The following is a 22,368-nucleotide window of genomic DNA, read 5'->3' as shown; positions in this document are numbered from 1 at the left end:
TTTCTCAGCAGTGCTGCTTGGATGCATGCTTCCTGCAATACAGATTACTGACACAGCATCAATGGCATTATTCTGATGTATTTGGTGTCCTGATGTTTGTATAGTTGAATCTTGTGCTCTTTTTATTTGATGAACTATTTTGAGTTATGTTTTTTGCATTGCAGTAATAAACTTTAATAAATGTAAGGCAGGTGGGAAACACAGATCAAATGCGAATATTTTGCGTATTGACAAAACAACAGAAGTACCATGTCAACCCCACACATTAATCTTTTTTTTATTTTAAATTCTAATACTATAAAAATGTCAATACTCCAAAAATAATTGAAATTTAGCTGAAGACATTATTTTTGCTTAATGTGAGCTTGGGAAAAGCCAAACTTATCAGTTTGTTATATTTATTGCCGGTGCCAAAAGGTGCAAAACTCATTTTCATTGTTTCCTTCTTTGAAATAAACATCCCTGATCTGAGCCAAATCCAGCAATTTTGTGCATACAGTAAAATGATTTAAATACATGGAAAACATCCAACATTGTATAAAAAGTGACCTCTAAACTGTTGAATCTGACAATGAATTCATGAGTTCTTCTTCCCTGCTTGACAGCCTTGTAGACATTTACTTTTATGAAAATGTAATCTTCCAAAAGACATAGAGGGAATGGAAATCAATACTGTAATAACAAGCTGAGAAAGAGGCCTAATGACGATTTGGCACGTTGAGAAGGTTGCAATGGATCTGCTGTAATTGCACAGCTAGTTGGAAGATACTCTGTGGTCTTCAAAGTAGATTTTTTATCTGTGATAGAGTGGGAGCAAGCACTTTGATTCTAGAATGGGGTAACAACTTGACATGATTCATGCTTGCTGTGTCCAAGGGGTCAAATGTTGGATAAAATTAAAATTACAGAGAGGACATTATGAAAAGAGTAAAGAAAGTGTTTCATGCATTCTATTTTAATGTGTGGCTGCTTGTGAGATTCAATCAAGCCTTCCTTTTTGCAGTTTATAAAAAGGTTATATTGATATGAAAAGCTACAGCCGATTAGGTTTCACTCAACAACGGAATGTATTGGTACCAAATTCAAGAAAGTGCAGGGAGTGGCAGTGATTGTGTGATATTGGGCAAAAAAAAGAGAGGTTTCATTATTCGCAGATTAGCTAATAATATTTTCCTTTTGTGAGGTTGCATGAACGAAGATTATTATACTCCAGTATTTTTGAGCATAGCATTAAACATAGAAAACCCAGGGATGGGAACAATGTGCGTTTAGAGGTTTCTTTAAAGGGTTTCAGACTGAATGGAGAGAAAAACCCCCTCTAATGTATCCAAAGCACAACTGGCATTACATCCCGTCTTTAAGCGAGTATTTTTAGACAAAGTCCTTTACTTTCTCAAATAAACTGCACCTCACTGATTTCCCGATAATTAATTGAAGTACTTTCTCTTTTACTATGCAAATCTCCAATTAACTTGTTTATGCACTATATGAGTTATAAAAGTAAGAAATATCTTTCCATATATTTACTGAGAAAGACAATTTCAGAGATGTTCAATACAGTTGTGAAAGAGTTTTATTAAACACTGCACACACGTCTTCACTCTGCTGTGATTCATGGCGCTCATGGTATATTACTAGCATTAACTTTCATTGAACCGCCGTCACATCATACATGTTTTCAGCTGTAATGTGTCAGCTTTTGTTAAAGCTCCAGCCTTTTGTGATGACTATGAAAACAATCAGACACATCCTTTCCAGCTCCCGTGTGTTCATTGCAACAATTATCACAGAACCAACATGAGTAGTGAAATTTCAGTAGCGCACGGTATCTCATGTCATTTCTCCTGCCAGGGGAAGGATAGCTTTGCTCCGCCAATTCCAGCCTAAACACCTCTAGTATGCAGCAGTAGAGTTGTAATCAGTTTGGCTAAACGACAGCTGCTCTCTCTAATTTATTACTGCATTTGTTCTGTACCTTCCCCTCCCTCACAACACTAGTTATCTCTACATGCTGTGCACCCAGCCTGAGCAGCCGTGACACGTCGGTACAAGCGCAAAACCTATCTTTAGGCTTGGCGCTGGTGACAGCACGTTTCTGTTTTCTCCGAGTATGGAAGGCCATTTATGCAAATCTACAGAATTAGATTTAGACTTGATTAAGATTTGAGACGCGTCTCGAAAATATGGTATCGTTCGTGTAGCATGGATTTACACACAAACGGTGGACGCTTGGTTTTATCAAACAACAAACTAAGACAAATAAGAGATTATTTCGACTGGTTCCAGAGGAATAGCAGATTGTCTTTGGCAGCATGCAGGTATATCTCTATCACTGTCTCTCTTTCCTGCAGACCTCAATCTGTCTGCAAGTCACATAACTCACAGGAGAATGCGTGCAATTTAAACAATGCCTCTTTTCAACTGTTGTCCTATTTGCTATGAGGAAGAAAGTATGAGCTGCCAAATATCAGAAAATACATTTACTGTTGCTGGCTGTTGTGATACAACTCTCCCTTCCCTCTTCTCAACAGTGGGTCTGGGATTGAGTTAGTCCAGGTGAGTGGATATATTGACAGTTGTTTGATAAGTAGGCCTGTATGGAATATTCTGACTTTTTGGTCATCCCCAGAGAGTTACAACATGATGTCAATCGACCGTTAAGAGACTGATAACTCAGATTCTAATAGTTATAGATGGGGATCAGCACATTTTCAGTTTCGGTGCCATCCTGATCCCCATGGAAGAGCGGATTCATGCTGGATTTAGAAGCATGAATATATCATACATAATCAAAGATTCACCATATATCCAGTGAGGATACTTTTTAAAAATTTTTTTACAGCTTGTCTCATTAATATAAATCTGGACGCTGTCATTGCAAAAGCTAAACGCCATTCAAATTTACCTGTGAAAACACACAGGTAAATATACATGTAACATAGGACTTACTTTTAAAACATTTTTGATAGTTAAATCTAGAATACACCAGAAAGTATCCCATCTTGTTCTCGATCTTTCTTCTCATTCCTGTGACCTGGATATTGAGATCAACAAAAAATAACCTCAGCATTGTGTTTATTTATAGAGAACTAATTGGTAAATCCCCTTAGCACTTGACTAGTCTTTTGTTAAGCAGCAGCTTGAGCCACACAGGTAGTTCACTCTGAAAAAACAAGATACGGTAGAGGTCTGTATGACGGTGGCCTTTAGTATGGCTGCACCTATTATATGAAATAATGAGCGAGTGACCTGGGGCTAGAAAAAAATACCTGCAACTACTTAAACTGTTCACAAATGAGCATGTATATACAGTGTACTGCAGAAAAAGACTGTAGAGCTTGGGAAATGATTCAGAGTTAATTCTTTGCAAAGTTCCATCTATTGAGTTTTCCTGCAGAAAGTCTGATTTGTGTTCTACAATTCTAAGTACGATATTTTTTATTTTTTGTAATGTATTGAAAAATACAAGAACGTTTCAACAGCTTACTTCTGTTTGAAAAAGTACTGTATGAATCATTCTACATGTTTCTATAAGAATAGTTTGCTATGGAAAAGATAAAAATGGTATTCAAAGTCATGCCTGATAAATATCAATTACCTTTATATGATAAGATACAGGGTCCAATAAACCAAAAATATACTTTGGAAATTTAATACTGTAGTAGTGAAATATAACATCTCCAATAGCAGTACTGCAAAACAATACAGACCAAACTTGTATAAATTTCCAATCAGTGCAAACACAGCAATATTTGTGAATCCATACATATATCTGTAAAAGGCTTGACTTAGAGTTCACAGTAAAGTGTCCGTTTCGTTTTCCTCTAACTCACAGAAACAACTCAAACGTCTGCTCCCAGCTTAACAGCAGATCTCTGAAAACAAAGACAACTGGGAAATGCATGCACAGACCAAACGTATGTTTGTAGACAAGCTAGCAGCCGTGACACTGGGTTTACACTGTGATCAGATACAGAGATTATGCCAGGCGTTATCTCTCCTCCACTGACCCGAAAACACTTCAGGCAGACACACAATCAGTGAATGCTGCCCTTAAATCTGAAAGAAGTTACACCATACAGACTTCTCCTTATGACCATTCATCAGAAATTAGGACAAGTATTTTCTTTTTGTATTCAGCAGCATATTTATTACATTGGAATAAAAAAGTAATGTGACTGTTGATACTGAAATGCTCTAATGTGCAGGCATGTCCTTTCTTATTTTTCATTATAGTCTGCATGTGTCTTATCAAAATGTAAAGTTAAAAAAAAATCTGTGTTAAATGTATTTGTTTACTCAGAGCAAAATAACACTGTGACAATTATGAGTTTGCAAAAGTAGATGCATTTAAATTACTGGTAGATTTCTCATTTAATTACTGGTGCTAACGACTGTCAAGGTTCATCTAAATGCAGCCACGACAATGAGATAAGAAAAAAATAAATGACCATAAGCCCTGTTTGCCCCATAATAACAAAGCGAGAGATAAGAGTGATGAGACATAGCCTACTCTTATTTTGAAGAAATCTGTGAAGGGTCAGAATGAAAAGACATCAGAGCGAAGCTGCATGAAGAGAAAGTCAAAAATGTTAGAATGGTTTCTCTTAAATTAATAATAGTCATAAGTAATTCAGTAACAATATGTAACAGCATTTATTTTTTTCTGATAAATGTTTTGGTTTGGAAACCAACCAAAAGTTGGTTTGGAAACCAACCAAAAGAACCAAACCACAACCCAAAAAGCTTCCAATTCAACACGGAGAGAATAAAGTCTGTTTCCACACACAGTTCATGTTTATTTTATTGTTATTGTTTTGTACATCACCAGGGATTCAAAAAATAGCATCTAATCACTGGGAAGATGACCTCAGAGCATCAGAGACATTATTTATATACACACCCTCTCTCTTTCTCTCTCTCTCTCCGTATATACTGTATATATATATACCCACTCACACACTATATAGAACAGTCAACCAGCACATATCCAAATAAATTGGCTGCATAGCTAGCATTTTTTTCCCGGCTACTCTCCATCATTAAAAACAGCACGAAAGTCAACAGTGTGGGTTGGAAATGCGCGTATGTGTGTATGAAGGGAAATATAATTTGTATGTGTTTATTGTCTGGCATACTGACTGCATGCATAAGCAAATAATGTGACGTTACACTCACACTCACTGAGCCTTCATGTTCTCACATTTCATTTTATACACCCTTTATTTCCCATCTCTCTTTTCCCTCCTGACCTGTCCTCTCTCATCCTTTCCCCTGCCCCCCCACCACCACCACCCCCGCCCCTTCTCCCTTCATCTATCTAGAGACAGTATATATTAGTATAGAACCTTGGCAGGTGTTTGCTCATTCATGTGACACAGTTTTATAATGAGAAAAGTGCAAATTTCAGACTATACATTCAGCTGCCTGCGCCTGAATACGGCCGCTCTCTTTTCCTTGTCAACAACCCATCTGGTGACTTGAGTTTGGGTATGTATATGTGTGAGTGTGTATGTGTGAGTGTGTATGTGTGTGTGTGTGTGTGTGTGTGTGTGTGTGTGTGTGTGTGTGTGTGAGCGAGAGTGAGCAAGTGAGAGAGAGGTGGGGGAGGGCAACAGCGTTGCCATGTTTATTGAATATCTTGAAGTATATTCTGTATCTCATCTGTTTCTCCACCTCCTTTACCTGTTATTCCTCTCCGAGGCACACAATGCTTTTAAAATGTAAAATGCGCGATACTGTACACAGTAATTGGCTTGTACAATTTTTTGTAATGGTTTTCTACCTGCCATGCTGATTTCAGTGGGACACCACCGGCAGTCCTACTTTACCAGGAGAGCAGCCGGTCAGGGAGGAGGCTTTCTTATTATTCTAAGGCGCCTGCGACAGCCTTCCTTCCCGGCATGAAAAGAAGTAGGTAATCTTTATGGAGACGTATCTCAGTGCCTATTGATAATGCTGGCAATCATTGAATTTCTATTCTATTATGAAATGTTATTAAAAGTTTCTTATCATCAACTCTGTGCTCCAACTTTTTTTTCCGGAAGAAAGAATATGCCGGTCTTTATAAGAGCAAACTAATTATTCCAATTTGCCTCAGGTACTTCTCTCCGCACCTCTCATTTGATAAGTGGCTCTCCTAATAATGGTGGTAATAACTGGATCTATTGCTTCGTTTGACAATGTAGTTTCTCTCTCTCTCTCTCAACCTGACCTGCTTTAAAGCCATGCAGCAAACAAAGCTGACATTTGCCTCACAATGGATTGTCTGATCCACAGCAAACACTCACAGTCGATGACAACTCCATAAAAAATGTTAATTATTAGAGCTGTCTGTAACTCTGAATATAATGAAAACAGTAGTTAGTTAGACAAAGAGTTTTCTGATCAAAACTGCAATGTTTCAGTCAAAGATAGACATCTAAAAAGAAATATAACAAAGGAAGCAGATGCTGAACACTCAAGGTCAAGGAAAACTATTCTTGTCTTTTCGATGTGATAACTGTGTCTAAACGCTTTCATAAAATGCCTCCTTAATTCGCCTCCTTTATCCCACCAAGGCCTACATTTCATCTCCTTTTTCCACTTCCTTCTCATGTTTTATGGTCCTTGTCTTGGGGAGAGGGGACTTGTTAGGGATCTTTGGAGATTTACAGTCAAGTATTTTTCTATCAGAAAGAACACCGTAGCAATTTTTAGACCGCTACGAAAAGATGTTTCACGGTGGCAGTCTTCCAGGAAATAAAATAAGATGGCTGTCTCAAAAGTTTAACTTTGCTGTAAAGAGAAGTTTGAAGAAAAAGTTCTGAGATGTGTTAAATAAAAATCTGCCAGGTGTTTTTGTTTTTTTTATTTTTAAAAGCCTATTTCTTGAATTGCTCAGGCAAAGACATTCAAAATGCATCAAATCTTTCATGATTTCACAGAAAATGGGACGCTTGACATTCCAGGTGAACACACACGGTACGTGGACTTATACAACCGCAAAAATATACACCAAAGCAAACAGCCTCCAAAGTATTTTAGACAGCTGGATATTTGACATCTGAGTATACAAATAGGTTCAAATTCAGCAGCTAAGGGTCCTAAATATGGGGAGCTGACCCTTAGCAGCTGACCCATAAAACTAATCTTAATGCTCAAACAGGTTCAACCAGTCTGTAGATGGCATAGTGTGTGTGAAAGGCCCAGCAATGTGTAGTAGGCAACATCGATGTCCTTATTTTATTTAGTATACAAGTGCATCAGTCAGACAAAACCAATTTAACTTAAGACCTTAGATGAGGCTCCATAATTTGCATTTTATTCTGCAACAAGCATATTGTTGCAAAAGTGCAAGCCATACTCACATTTAGATGATTTCATTGCCAAGTTGTAGCAGAAGAAAATACTCAATTCAATGGGTTATGGTAGAATATTATAGTAACTAAGCTAAATGATGCACAAGGTTATGTAGTGGATAGGACATGTTTAATTTGATATCATATAAGGCTCATTCATGGCACATGAATGTAAAATTTGATTTCTTCACAAAAAACAACAACAAAACAACTAAGTATTCATTATTCTCTACAATAAATGAGTGGGAGAGATACATAATATATGCATGCTGGACAATATTTTTAATTATTATTAGTATTATTATTTCTGTGGGGGAAAAACTTACTCTCCAGGATAAAATTAGATCAAATTTGACCTTGAACAAAGAACTACTCTTTTATCATGAATCATGAATTAAACTTAATCCCACAGAATGCCCTTAACCTGTCTAATATGAAAGATTTTGTGTGTGTGAAGCTGCATTTGTCACACGTGGGATGAAGTAATTATAAAATCAGGTCTACTAAATGCATGCTGTAGCATTCGTTATAATGCTTGGACAGGTAAACCAGGTAAATCTTGCCAGTCTCTGGATTGCAGGGGTGGACAGATAATTAAAGAAAAAGAAAAGGATCAACAGTGTCCTATAGGCTGAAAATGAAAATACAGATGTGGGTGAGAAAATGGGATAAAAAAAAAAGGGTTGGCAAATTACAGCAACCATGTGGAATAAATGATTTAAATGTCAAACCTTAGCCATGGCTTACAGACGATGAGTCCACTTAATAGGTGTCTGGAAAGTAATTACACACATAGGTTCTTTCTAGCATGGGGAAAATGAATAGATTGCAATTATGCTTCAATGCCAAATTTTTCAATCCATGAAATAAAGCTATCATCAAGTCTTGAATTACACAAAACCAAAAGAGCAATTTGTAAAATGATATTAGCCTCTGTTCAATCTGGGAAAAGAGAGAATCCCTCTTGCCCAGCGCTCATCTATCTCCCTCTGTCTCTCTCTCTCTCTTTCTTCTCTGTAACTCTCTAAGCTCAACTCCCTCAGTAGTAAGTGACGGAAAGGACAAAACTATCAGCTTTGGGAACAGCAACTTAATTCGAAATTCAAATAACTCTTCACTGTCATCAGAGCGCCTATGAGAGGACAGAAGACAAGAGGAGTCTCTTTCATCTGACTAAACAGCTTAGAGGTGAGCCTCTGCCCTGACATTAAACAACAGCACCAGTGAAACAACACCACTCAAAGGACTGTAATGCCGACAGCTGCTGCATTTGTCTTTGAAAAGACAATATGTTTATGCTAATGCTCTGTGGCTGACTTTAATAGGGGATGTAAGTGACACTCTTGGAGACGCAACACATGCACCAGGCAGGCACATGTTGCAGGCAATCTGTTGCATTAGAAGGCACTGCAGATTCTGTTGCCTGCATATTCAAAAATCTGGAGTATTATTCAGCATGATACCCCTGGAAGATTGATAATTTCTATGCAGTGTCTTTTTAATTAGACTGCAATGAAATTACATTTCAGAAAACCTGTACTGCCCTTTTGCTCGTTTTGGAAATACTTCAATGAAATCTTTTACAGTAGTTTGAAGAAAGTAGATTTCCTTCCCATACAACTAAATGCAACAGGCCAAAGTACTGGAAAAGTTGGCAAGGTAGACTTGCATTTTTGAGGAACTGTGTGTTTGCCCTAATCCCAATATTCTTTTTTCCCAATAGGCAGCCAGGAAAATTAATCTGAAACCTACTGTGCTCAAAAGCGCTTGCAGCAGAGACATCTTTCCTTTCTCACACTGCCAGTGGCACTTTGGAAACACTCACCATCTCAGCACTCCCATCAGCATGTGCATCTGAATTTGCCACGTTCAGCAAGAGAGCTCCCAAAGCACACACACACACACACACACACACACATACGCACACGCACAGACACACACACAGCAAAGCACAGCACAGCACAGCACAGCAATGCAATTCTGAGGCCTCAGTGGTATCCCTTGGCTTTTTTGATAATAAGAGAGTCCTTGGCTGCTTTTTCATTTCCAATCTCAGAGCTCTGCACTGTAAATGCCATGAAATAGACCCCCAAGCCCGACCCCTGGTGTGATATGGAATAACCTGCAGAGAACATCAACTGTTGAATTTGATGCTCAGTGCAGCTTTTTAACGCTGCTCTTTTTTTCGAAAAAAAGGCAGGTAAGTGAAAATATGAATGGTTGAAAATTGTTGCTTTTCGCATGAATGTATTCATTTACTGGATGCAAAAAAATAGAGAAGATACAAACACAAACATGCACATGAACAAAAAAAAAAATATGCAGAGACGGTCCCACAATACTCAAACACAGAAACACACACACACACACAGCAGCCCATTGGGTGGACGGATAATGGAGGATGACTGTGGAAATCCCACATGTGCTTAATCCAGACACTTACAAGAGAGTGTGATTCATACTCTATTACACTTGTCTAATACAGCTGAGAGATGCACAGGGTGCAATCATGTCAGCCGGCATAAACCAACAAAATAACACCCATGAATCGTCTTTATGGGGACTTTACTGAAGAGGGTGTGAAAGGTCAGGGATAAATGCTTTGTACTTACTAGCCATTAAAACATTGGTGTCTTGGTGTGTGTGTGTGCATGTGCAGTGTTGTGTCAATAAATGCTTGCAAAGATAAAGGTTTACCTTCATTGAGTGGATGGAATTTTTTCACAAGTCTCTGCTATAAAATGTATTTTCTTTTATTATGTAGAAAAGGGAGCTTTGTCTGCAGGTTATATTACCGTCAGGCTGTTTGTTTCCCAGGATAAGGAATGTTATGATATAAAGTTGTTGAATGTCTCCGTTAGAAGATGTTCTTTGTTCATGATATATAATAAGCTGAGGATTCACAGTTAAGTCAAGACAATATTGACAGTTATTGTGACAACATGTAGTCTCACCAAAATTCATATATTTGGACTATTAATAAGCACAGATGCTCAGATGTATTTGGAGCACACAAACCTGAAGCCCACAAGCGCCAACAAGCGTATCCAAACACACAATGCAAACAAACTACTATTGGTAACAATTGTGGTAAAAATAGATGATTTCGAATCATTTAAAATTTGATTAACAACTTTCCTTGATTGTAATGTAGTCAGTCTGCTCCAAGCATGTAAATTTAGCTGTGCTGCATACACAGAATCCTCCCGTGATAGGCCTGCTTCTCGTCAACATCAACACATCCTGCAAATTGGCGTACAATTTGAGCTGCGACAATAATCCATCTCCCTCTCTGTCTGTCACTGCTGCTGCCCTACCTTATTGCACTACTTTGTCGTCTTGTCTACTGCGCGCTGCCGCTAACAATCTTCAGATGAGTGAAATTGCTGCAGGTGAAAGCTTTACTAAAATGAGAAGTATTTGATCATATTGCACCAGTATTCACCTTGCTTCGCTGGCTTGCTGATCACGTTACATCAGACTTTAAGATGGCTGTGATGACTGATTTAGAAATGTGTTCACAACTTCATAACGATCTAACCTTGTGAAACCTTGCATCTCAATCCTGTATATTATGCTCTCATAATGCAAAGCTGTGAATACTTTTTATATTTTGGAAAGCCTCTCTATTGGACCACTAGCTAGAGGAACCAAATTCACCCTGAACTCTAGGTGCCTCGTTTGGATGCTGACACATCCTTCTTTTTCATAATTTGATAAATCTTTTCGCTGATTTTCTCAGCGTGGCTAGTTTTTGTACAGGTTATTATAGTGGTGAGGAAAACCTTGAGCCACTCAGTTCTCCACCTGTATCCACATTCTTCACATTAAATTCTACAGGCATCAGGCATTTTGTCACAGAAATCTGCTTATTCTGATATTTACACAGCAACCACTAATCAGATAGACAGGTCATTCCTATTTTGACTATGAAATGTGTGTCCTTTACATATGTTTGCATGTATCTGTGAGTGTTTGTAATAGGAATGCATACATTCTGTATTTCTTTTAATTTGTCAGCAACTAAAACCCATATTACATGCTGGGCTTCATCTGCCATGTGGGTGCTCCTGTCAATATCCAACTCACCTTTTTTGTCCCCAAAAAAGAGGGTTTGCTGTGCTGGGTTTGACCACTGGAGGGAGGTGTTGTCATTATACTCCACTCGACAGGTCAGGTTGGCGGTCCCCCCCTCTGTCACCGTCATGTTCTGAACCAGAGGGTACTGACCGCTGATGCCTGCAGCATGACACATAAGAGAGGGAGACGTGTTAGGAGAGAGATGCATTTAATAGTTTGTAATTTTCCTTTGTTCAATCATATGAGACATTTCAAGTGACTGCAAGGATAATCATATACAATATGATAGATAAATGCAATGTTATCCAGTGTAGGCATTAAATCATGCTTTAAATAAATAAATGAATAAGTAAGTAAGTAAGTAAATAAATAAATGCTGGCACGGTGGCGCAGTGGGTAGCGCTGTTGCCGCACAGCACGGCGGGTTCTAGGTTCAAGTCCCCCTCTGTTCCTCCCACCTCCAAAAATGTGCTTTAGGCGAATTGGCCGGCTTTAAATTGCCAGTAGGTGTGAATGTGTGCATGCCAGGTTGTTTGTCTATATGTGGCGTCACACCCGGAGTGTCTCCAGCCTCACGCCCCCAGTTGGCTGGGATAGGCTCCAGCATCCCGCGACCCACGACGGTAGATGAAGAGGGTGCAGAACATGAATGAACAAACGAATGAATGAATGAATGAATAAAGAAAGAAAGAAAGAAAGAAAGAAAGAAAGAAAGAAAGAAAGGAAGAGAATGAAAGAAAGAAAAGAGAAAAAACTAAAGAAAGAGTTTTCAGTCACTGGAAGGTCGAACCAGCCCCTCATGATTCCACAGGACAAAAAGTATTCTTTGAAAAAAAGTCCTACATCTTAATTACAACACAGTGGCCACTCACTGCTGTGCACTAAATTGGACCCTTTCACGGAACATACAGGCGACATTAAGCCTGCGGTACCCACACCGAAGCCTCAGTTGCTCAAGAAAGAACAATTAAAAACCACTCTCTGTGGTGTTGTCTATGTGTGTGTGTATGTGTGTGTGTGTGTGTGGATGCAGGTGTGTGTAATGCCTGCATTCAATGAGAGAAAGAAAGACGAGTTCTGTCTTGTCGAGTCCTGTTGGATTTCAGCACCATGGACAGGTCGCCTTTACGGCTGGTTCTCTGAGTCTGGACAGCTCACACGCAATCGTTTGCTTTGGCGCCTATGTTTGTGTGTGGTTTATTGCTTGTATGTGTATGAGGGAGTCTGTAAGCAAGTAAATAATAATAACCATAAATCTATCCCCGCCCACATCCCTGGAGGACAGGTTTTAAAGACTGAGAATACAAGCTTAGGTAAGAAAGATAATTCATCCCAAGCTAACACTCCTGTCTTAAGCCACCATTCCCCCTGAGGAAAGGATCATAAAACTGAATACAGAATCATAAGAGTAGAAAGAAATAAGATATTTACAAATGAGGAGCTCTGAAATGCCAAATGTTTTTGTTTCTGTCTGATGCTTTTCCATTCAAATGTGTTAGATCATATTTGGCAGGTGATCGTTTTTACATCAGCTAATGACTCACAGGTAGCATTAACGCTGAAACAGTGCTCCTCTACGGGGTTAGGTGATGACGGAAAACCATTACTGAAAGACCAGTGGTGAAGGGCATGTTGAGGAGAGAGTGGGTAAGAGGATGGAAGGAGAAAAAAAGGAGAGGTAAAGAGAGGTACTTCAAGGGCCACAGGTCACTTCCAGTGTTGATTAAGGCCCCTCAAGGTTAATCATGCATGTGTGAGACAGAGGGAATAGGAGGGAAACAGAAGAAAAATAGATCAGAGCTAGGGGGGCTGGGAGTATGTTTAATTCATGAACGGTTTGCATGAGGCATGATCTGCCAACGATTTGCACTTCTCCTGCGCCCACCCTTGCTTCTCTTTATTACTTTCTCTCTTTAAATCACTTACTTTTTCTCATTTTTCTCACACAGCCGGTTGGATAACATGCAGCCTGGTGTGATACATTTTATTTCCTTTGTGTTGGCCACAAAAGGAAGTCAACTATCATAGTAGTGATGAGTATTTTTTGTAAATTTGCAATATGAGTGCAAAATTTTAGTTCATTACTGCAGGGAAAGTGTGAGTGAAAAATTTCAACAAAGACAGAAACACTCTGAGGATATGTTAACTTGTGCTAACTGTTCTCATGCCTGAAAACATAATCTGCTACGTTGAGCTTCAAATTTTCTGTTTTTCAAACAAGAAAACGCAAGTTTTATTATAACAACAGAACAACATTTCCCCCAATTAAAGTAGTTATTTTATGTAGCTGCATTTACAAATACATATCACTGTGTGGATGTGTTTTGAAGGTTTTTTTTCCATCGACATCAATCTTGTGATATGACACGTTAAAAGAGTTATGAATAAATATATTGTGTGTGTTTTTTTAAAATTGTGTTCATTGTTTCAATTCTCTACAAAGCTTAATTATTTGAATGAAAATTAGAGTCAGTACTGACAGTATTGCAACACATAATATCACCATATTCAATGAATTGGTGACTTATATTTCTTATATTACTGCCAAAATGATAAAATAGAAGTGCCTTAGTGAAAATCTGTTGTGCAGGTGAGACTCATGACACCTAGCGAGTTTACTCACTGGGGCAAAAACATTAAAAATATCAAAGTCGCTTTTTTTTATTGCTTTTTCTCTCCAGTGTTACTTTGGTCTACAAAAAAAACCCCAAAACTATAATTGGGGATTCCTCACCCTCAGACATGCCTGAGTGTCTGCTGCTGCACAGTCTAGTGGGACTAGAGGGGCCAAAGGGGCAACAGTGATGGTTATATTAGAACAGTGCAGTGCTCTCTGTGAGCCTAATTGGCCGGTGGAGTAGGTTCTCCCATCCTCCTTTTGGCCACCCAAACCTCATTTTAATGTATCTCCTGAGGGAAGGAAGCAGCTGTTCTCTCCTGATTTCCATGTCTAAATTTAGGTCCCCTCCCTCACTTCAACTCTGCCGCTTTCTCCTACTTTAGGTTTCTTGCTCTGTCTTTTCCAGTTCACTTCCATTCTACTCAATTCTCTTCTCTCTATTCCTCTCCCTCTGTGTGTGTCATGCTTCCTCCTCTGGTTGATCTGTGAATGGTGGCATTTCCACTTTCTTAGTCTCTCATTTTAATATTCTCTCTGTCTCCTGATGCTCTTTCAAATTTATCTTGATCCTACCTTCTTCTTTGTGCTCAATTGTTCTCGATCTCTCGTTGAGAATGGGGTCAGTTTAATTGCCCTCCACTTTGACTGACATGCCAAGGCTAAGCCAGGTCAACAACGTCCTCCTCCGCACGGCATTATATAGTGAGGATATAATGAAATTAGCTTTGCTTTATGTATCATGAATTGGGTGAGGACTTTTCAAAGCTGACTGCAAAGCCATGGGCTAATTTAGACCTGTGCCTCTAATTATGTATGGTAGCAATAAAATAAATAAATTAAAATAAAAGAAATGTCTAACTCATCAAATGATCAATTTATAATAAAACCCACAAATATATGTCTTTCAGTTACTACACGTTTTCATTTTTGAAGACCACATCCAGACACACATTACATTAAACCAAAAATAAACTACCGGACAAATAATATTGAGAAGAGTATTGTGGATTCCTTCTGTCTCCTCTTTGACATGACCTTTCAAGCAAGAGAAGTTGAGTCTGCTAACCATTCTTATTTAGGCATTCAAGAAGCACAGAAAACGAGTAAAGAAGCAGGCAGAGAGATAAACAGCCTGGAGCTACTGACCTTTATACCAGGACTGGAGCTCAACTGACCTGTAGAGATATGTATGGCTGGGAATACAGGATTACAAACAGATAGAGGCTGCCCAGTGTTTTGATGAGCTAATTAACCTTTAAGTCAATTGTAACTTATAAATGCAGACTTGGGATTGCAGTTGCAGATTGCAATTCATTCCAGAAATTTTGTTTCCAGCATATCAAGATTTATTATGGCATTTATCATCTGTGTCATCTGCAGTCACACATTAATCAGATACACACATAGATGCGCTCGTAATCATTACAATACATAAACTTGTGTGAATGTATGAGGAACAAAATTTAGGCAAACAGTAGAGGTGGTAAACACATTGTCATTATATATAGAAAAGTACATTTAGATCATAATTTTACTGTTCCTCTTCTTTCTTTTCCAAACTAGTTTGATTAAATTTATATTCTAATTAATCCTGCCCTCCATTATCTTGTTAGCAGTTTTATTTATTTTTTAATTCTAGATAAAAAGGCTTCAGGCTATTGTTTCTGTAATAATGACTCAAAATATGCATTCCAAACCACATACAATTTCAGCACGTAGAGTCTATGCTGATTGCAGAGCGCTGTCTAAAGCCCTTTATATACAGAGATCACACAATACTGCCACAAGGAAGACCCTTCTCTTGGCTGCCTTTGTTTATTTTTGCTGCTGCCTTTGTTTATTTTCGCGGTGTGTGATTTTAGATTTCACACCAGTATTCCACTAGAAATACGTGTCACATAAGCACAGCAGCCTCTTCGTCCAAGGTTGCATCTTCCAAAGACACTGAGAAGCACTTCTAAATCATTGAACAGTATGGCAAACATGGTGATCATTAATCATGACTGGTATTGGAGCTTAGATATAAGGTGACGTGTGTTTGGGCTCTTGAGCAAAAAAATCTGAGCAGAGACACACACACAAAAAAAACAACCTCCTTACTGATCTAGAGCACAAATAAAACATTACAGCAGAAACACACTGTAATAAAAATATAAATGTACTGCATGTTCCACATACTGGAAAAAAAGTAGGAAAACTATTTTATTTTTATAAAAAAAAATCACACAATCTGTTCCTAGTAACTTCCTGGAACAGCAGCAAAGATGAGTTAGACAAGTGCATCATCACTGTCTGCCCTCGCCCCGGAATTCTTCCTCCCACTGTGACAGTTTTCACACAAACGCCTTCATATTTCTGAAGAACATGTCATATATCTGACTTCTGCGAAACAGAATATTTTGTACTGAAGGAATGAAAAACCAAATCAAAAACACACAGAATGGTTTTTGGTTGGAATGGAGACAAAGTTCCATTTACATCACCAAGGAAATCATTTTGGTTTTCTTGTATTTAAGGACGTATGCATTATCTGAAAAACACCTCCGGTACATTTTAAGAAGTTGGATGCAGAATTGTGCACCAGCTCTTATCCTCTTTTTCACTTTTTTTGTGAAAAAGAATTATTTTCTGTGAGGAAGTAACTTACCTATTTCTTTTCGCTACTGTTTATCAAAAAAATATTTTATGACTACACATGGAGGCACAAATAGAGAATTTAAAATTACAACGCTATCTTTTCTAGACACCATGCTGGTCAAATTGGTAATAAAGCTATGAATATAATTATTGGAAATATGTATGTAAATCATTTTACCGTTATGCAAATAGCATCCTCTATTTGTCTGCTCTGTTTGTTTTTCTGAATAAAATGTGTGCAGTTTTAGTGTGTGTGTGTGTGTGTGTGTGTGTGTGTGTGTGTGTGTGTGTGTGTGTGTGTGTTTGTGTGTGTAAAGTGTGTGAGCACATCTCATCTAAAGATTCCAGCTGTGAGCAAATCGAATATAGCCCCCGCGGAGGGCGGAGTTTGCTTTGTATTCACTGCTGTCGTACAACCACCTAAGGACTTTTCTGATCTTGAGATATGAGAATAATTATGCGTCACCAGAGAGGCTGGCTGTGACAGTTTACATACAGTAATTAGACTGGACAACTGTTGATGCTGCTATCTCTATGTCCAACTCCACCCCTGGAGTGAGAATCCAGTTCCAAGCATCTGGGGTGTGAAAGGTGTTTAAGGACAGGTTTGAACAACTTTCTTCCATGATGGCAGGATCTTCTATATATTTTTTGCAAAAATAGATGTATACTATATATATATATATATATATATATATATATATATATATATATATATATACATACAGTATATATATACAGTATATATATATATACACACAGTATATACCGGTATATATACAGTATATATATATGTATACAGTATATATATGTATATATACAGTGTGTATATATATATATATATATATATATATATATATATATATATATAATTTTTTTTTTTTCTCGCTGGGATACAAACCCCTGCCCATTCTCTGAGCTCTGAACTCCTTGAGATCCAGGACGGCTAGAGACCCCAGTATCCTTTCTCCGCCAAGAGCAAAAATCTCATGGTTTTATGGCTGAGGCAAACCTGGCCTTCATAAATACTGCATATAATCTTCTGTTTTCTGGCAGTAAAAGCAGGCAGAAGAAGCTGAGAGCAAAGGCGATTTAGATAAGGCCAGAAGTACATATTTTGACAGATAAGTGAACGCGAGGAAAGAAAGTAGTTAACGACTGAGTCTGTTGCAAAAAACAAAAGAACAATTTCTTAAACAATTTCTTTTCAACAAAAGAATGTGTTCCTCACAGAGTCAGAGATGTTTGCTAGATATGCAGAAAGCAGGTTCAAATTATATTGCCTTGATTTATGCATAAAATTTGAGCAGGTATAAAAGTGTTTCTTTGTGTGCTTTAATTCTGTTTATTTTACACATAATTGACTTAATTTTAAAAGTATTAAATGTTATTTTCAGTATGTCCTGTTGAAATTTTCAAACTCCGAGCAATGTCTGTCTTATTTATAGCTTCACAAGGACACAAAAGACAAAGCTTGTGCTACGTAGATTATATCTACATACCCACTCCGAACATAAGGCCAAGCAAGGGCAAAGCAATATTAGCAGTCACCTAAGCACTAGCTGGCTTCGTTGGGTGTTCTGAATTAAATGTCATAAAAGCATCAGGGAATTCAAATTTCTTGTCTACCATTGAAATTCTGAATATCTTCAAGCTGATGTGGAGTAAAAATGTGCTTCATTTCCTTTTTTCATCCCAAGAATCAATTCATTTCTTATGCTTTCACACAGGGTGAGACAAGGATGATCGCAGACTGGAGTGGCATTCAGGAGGGAAATCAGACTAATCACTGCTGCCACAAAACTCCCAAATTCCCCGAATCAACACGCCACAGTCTGATTTTCTAATGTGTGGTGATGTGTTGACAGATAATGTTCATTTAAGAGTGATCAAGGGGAATGCTTGGTGTTGTGGGGGAGGTTTGCAAGTGAGCATAAAGTGATAGTTTTAACAACAGTGCTTATAATTTGACTTGTGTGTGTCAGGCTTACTTTATGGAGCTATTTTAATGCGGATTCCAGCCGTTATTCAGTGCTGGTGCTGACAATGAAGATCACAGAGTAAATGTCGCCCTGGACGTCAAACAATAAGCTCTCCCTCATTGCGTAGATGAAATACTTCAAATGGCGCCAACTTGCCAAATAAATACAGGCTAAAAAAATGGTCCATCCTTGGGCACATTGTCATGAAATAACCTTGATCTAATCTAAACAGGAAAATCAACATTTATGGTCCCACAGAAAATGATTGGCGGTACTATAACATACATTTAAAAATGACTGTATGACAAAGAAACCATTAACCAGTTACCCAACCCCTCAGTTGCATACACAATCTTAGTTATGCACACAAAGATGCGCACACACACACACACACACACACACACACACACACATACACACACATACACACACACACACACACACGCACACATACACTGTTGAATTGCTGCTTTGAGGTAAATTGAGCCTTTATCAGCCCACAGATCAGCATGAATCTTATCTGGCTTGTTGTGTTTCCCAACCAACAGCTTTATTATAATAGCAAGAAAGGCAGGAGAGGAGCATGTGCTTGACTCTGATCCACACATCTGTTCCCCCACTAAGAGCACAATGGATTTCCTATACCGTCATAGTGAAAAAGAATGACAGCCAGGTTGGGGTGGCCTTTTAAGAGATGAAGGGGTCAGTGAATGAGTGAAGATATTACAGTCAAACACATGTAGCTGGATGCCGCCCCTGGAGAGGGATGACTTAAATGAATTACACTGTCAGACACAGCAGGAAAAATGGAAACCCTGCGGAGTTAAGTGTGGAGGGGAAACATGTGATATTGATGCTGCTATTATCATTGCTAGAGCTAAGGATGGTGATGAGGAGGAAGGGAAGACCGCAGCGTTATTTTTGTGCTTCATTTTTTTAGCACTCCGTGGGACTTTCCGTACAAAGATAAATGTTTTTTGCAAGCATATATACAGCATTCTATTTTGAAGAGAAAATACTCAGGAGCAAAGAATAGCTTAACCTGAGCAAACAAAAATCCGAGCCCAATAGATTAATTTATTTGTTTGATATTTTTCAAAAGATGCATCATAAAAATGTCTGACAGTCTGTTTTAGTAATGTGTTCTCTTAACATCTCTGTTCTGGGATCCCTCAAGTCTGGCGTCTTGCTCGCTTCGCTTGGCACAGCATTACAATATATCACAAAACCAACCAATAACAGATATGGTAAAAGTAATCAGGTCACTAGTAGAATTATTAAGTAATCCAGAAGGACTAGCTACTGACCATAGGTTTCTTTGAAGAAGACATGGTATTTATGGGGCTGTAGAGCCTGTTACCCTTTGCTGCAAGCCATCTCAATTTTCCAATGCAATTTTGAATCTTAACAATACAAAAATGTGCTTATTTTTGCTGATGGTTAATGTAAAGGTTCTTCTCTAGGGTTTTGCAGCACCTACTGCAAAGCTATGTTCTACTTCAAGGCTGAAAAGTATGAATTTCCCAGTGACACTGTATAATTTCTGGGATGTGTTGTGTCAGCAGGGTAGTTCAAGGTGGACACTGCCAAAGTCAAAATGGTGGTAGGGTAGCCTCAACCCACCCCCGGAAGGAACTCCAAAGGTTTCTGGAGTTTGAAAACTGAACAGAAAGTTCACATGTAATTATAACACTGCTGCTGACGCACTAACTACTCGTACGTTTTCCAATGTCACCTGGTCCTGGTCAGTGCTGCTGCAGAGGGTTTCAGTAGACTTAAAAAAAGAGCGTTCACCACTGCACCTATTTTCATCCCATCTGATCCTCAGCTCCACTTCCTGGTTTAGGTGGATGCCACTGATGTGGGTGCCATCCTGTGTCAGTTCTCCTCAAGGGGTGACAAATTGCAACGACTGTCCTCCACTATGAGAAATTACGATATCGGTAATCGAGAGTTGTTGGCAGTCAAGTTGGAATTGGTCGGAGAGGTGACCTTTGTTGGAGGGGGCACAGACATAGTTCTTGGTTTGGACTGCGTACAGCTAAGCATCTTCCAAATAAGGTGGGACCTTTTCTTTTCATGGTTCAACTTCTCTCTCTCATTGCCCATATTTCATGAATGTGAAGCCTGGTGCCTTGTCACGCTGCTTTATAAGTGAGAGACAATCCTCCCAAGCCTCCACTACCCTGCCCAGATCTTGTCTGGTTGCCACTGCCCAGTATTTTATTGGGCAAGAGGTATTGGAGGCCCTCTGTCAACATCCGTCCCGAGGTAATGACCCCAGGGGAAGGCTGTTTTCCTTGTGTCTGTCCTTTCACGGGCCCTTCAGTGGGCTCATGTGTCCAGATTTGCCTGCCACTACACCTTAGTCATTCTCCACCAGATGTTTTGCCCTAACTGCTAAGGCCAAACCATCTAACTGTCCTCCAGCTGCATATCCTTGACTTTATCACTGGCCTCCCAACACAATGATCCTTAGTATTGTGAATCATTTCTTCAATGATCATTTCTTCAATGATCTGTGCACTATGTTCTTCTGCCAAAATCATCCACAGCTTAAGTTAACTGATTAACTTTTTGTGCATCATGTTTTTAGACAACATGGACTGCCTTCCTCTGTGGTCTAGGACAGTGTACCCCAATTCAGCTCTGATGTTTGGAAATTATAGGTGCATCAGTTGAACTTTCCAAGAAGCTTCCATCCACAGATGAACAGTGAAACAGAGAGGGCTAATCATTTATTCATTCTAATCAACATATGGAAATTGCCCTCCACTACATGTTCAGTCAAACCCCTTCCTTCTAGAGTCAGGTCCTTCCATTGGGGTAGGTACTAACAACTCCTTGCCTGTTACATCTACACCGCCCTACCTGTATCAAGTCAATTTTGGTTATCAACCCCCACTGTTACCTTCACAAGAGAACAAGACTTTCACCGGATAGGGCGACAAGCCCATGCTAAACTCCTGTGGTCCTCAGTCTGTCAAAAGGAACAGGCAGACTGCCACCAGATTAGACAAAACATCTGGTTGTCTTCCAGGGATCTTCTTTTCTGGGTGGTCTCCAGATAGTTTGCTCCCAGGTTTATTGGGCCATTTCCCATCTCTAAAATTATAAACCCATCTGCTATTTGTTAACGGTTGCCTCAGGCCCTACAGAGAATCCATCCCAATTTCCATGTCTCGTGTGTCAAGCAAACGTACTCCAGCGCACATGCCCTTCCTGCTTACCCTCGCCTTCCATCCCAGCTCATAGATGATGAAGAAGTATCAGTGAAAGAAGATCCTAGTCATTCTGTCAAACCCTGGTTGCTTGCTTCTGATTTACCTAAATATTAACACCACCTTGTTTGCATTTCCCTCTGCCAGATTCTTGTTTTAGCTCCGTTCTGCTTTGTAGCTCGCCTTTGTATGTTTTTCAATTTTTGGACCTTAATTTGTGCCTCCTTCCAGATTTACCTCAGCCTTACATCTCTGTACTTCTGGTTAAATTAAATCATTTGATATTGAAGTATGAAATGAACTAACTTTGCTGATTTGGGATTAAACCCTCTGTTTTGCCCTGTAATTCTGCATGTGGGTCTTGTTGTGGGTCCTGTTGCATGACAGATTCGCATTTGGGTTTTAATTTTGGAGTTCAATACATTTTTTCATCCCTGCTTTAATTTCAGTTCTTTAAAGAAAATACTTTTTATAACAATCAATAAAAA

At 38.8% G+C, this 22,368-nt stretch overlaps 1 protein-coding gene across 3 annotated transcripts in view; it reads right to left on the bottom strand.

Moving 5' to 3' along the window:
• Positions 1–22,368, bottom strand: part of cadm2a (cell adhesion molecule 2a) — a 209,510-nt gene that overhangs the window by 38,092 nt on the left and 149,050 nt on the right. For all 3 annotated transcript variants that reach the window (XM_068331827.1, XM_068331829.1, XM_068331828.1), the window contains one exon: positions 11,430–11,579. In XM_068331827.1, coding sequence (XP_068187928.1) covers positions 11,430–11,579 — 150 coding nt within the window. The remainder of the gene's footprint in view (positions 1–11,429; positions 11,580–22,368) is intronic.

This window comes from Antennarius striatus, chromosome 13 (genome assembly GCF_040054535.1).
Source record: "Antennarius striatus isolate MH-2024 chromosome 13, ASM4005453v1, whole genome shotgun sequence".
NCBI lineage: Eukaryota > Metazoa > Chordata > Actinopteri > Lophiiformes > Antennariidae > Antennarius > Antennarius striatus.
This window is presented reverse-complemented; position numbering and strand designations above follow the sequence as displayed.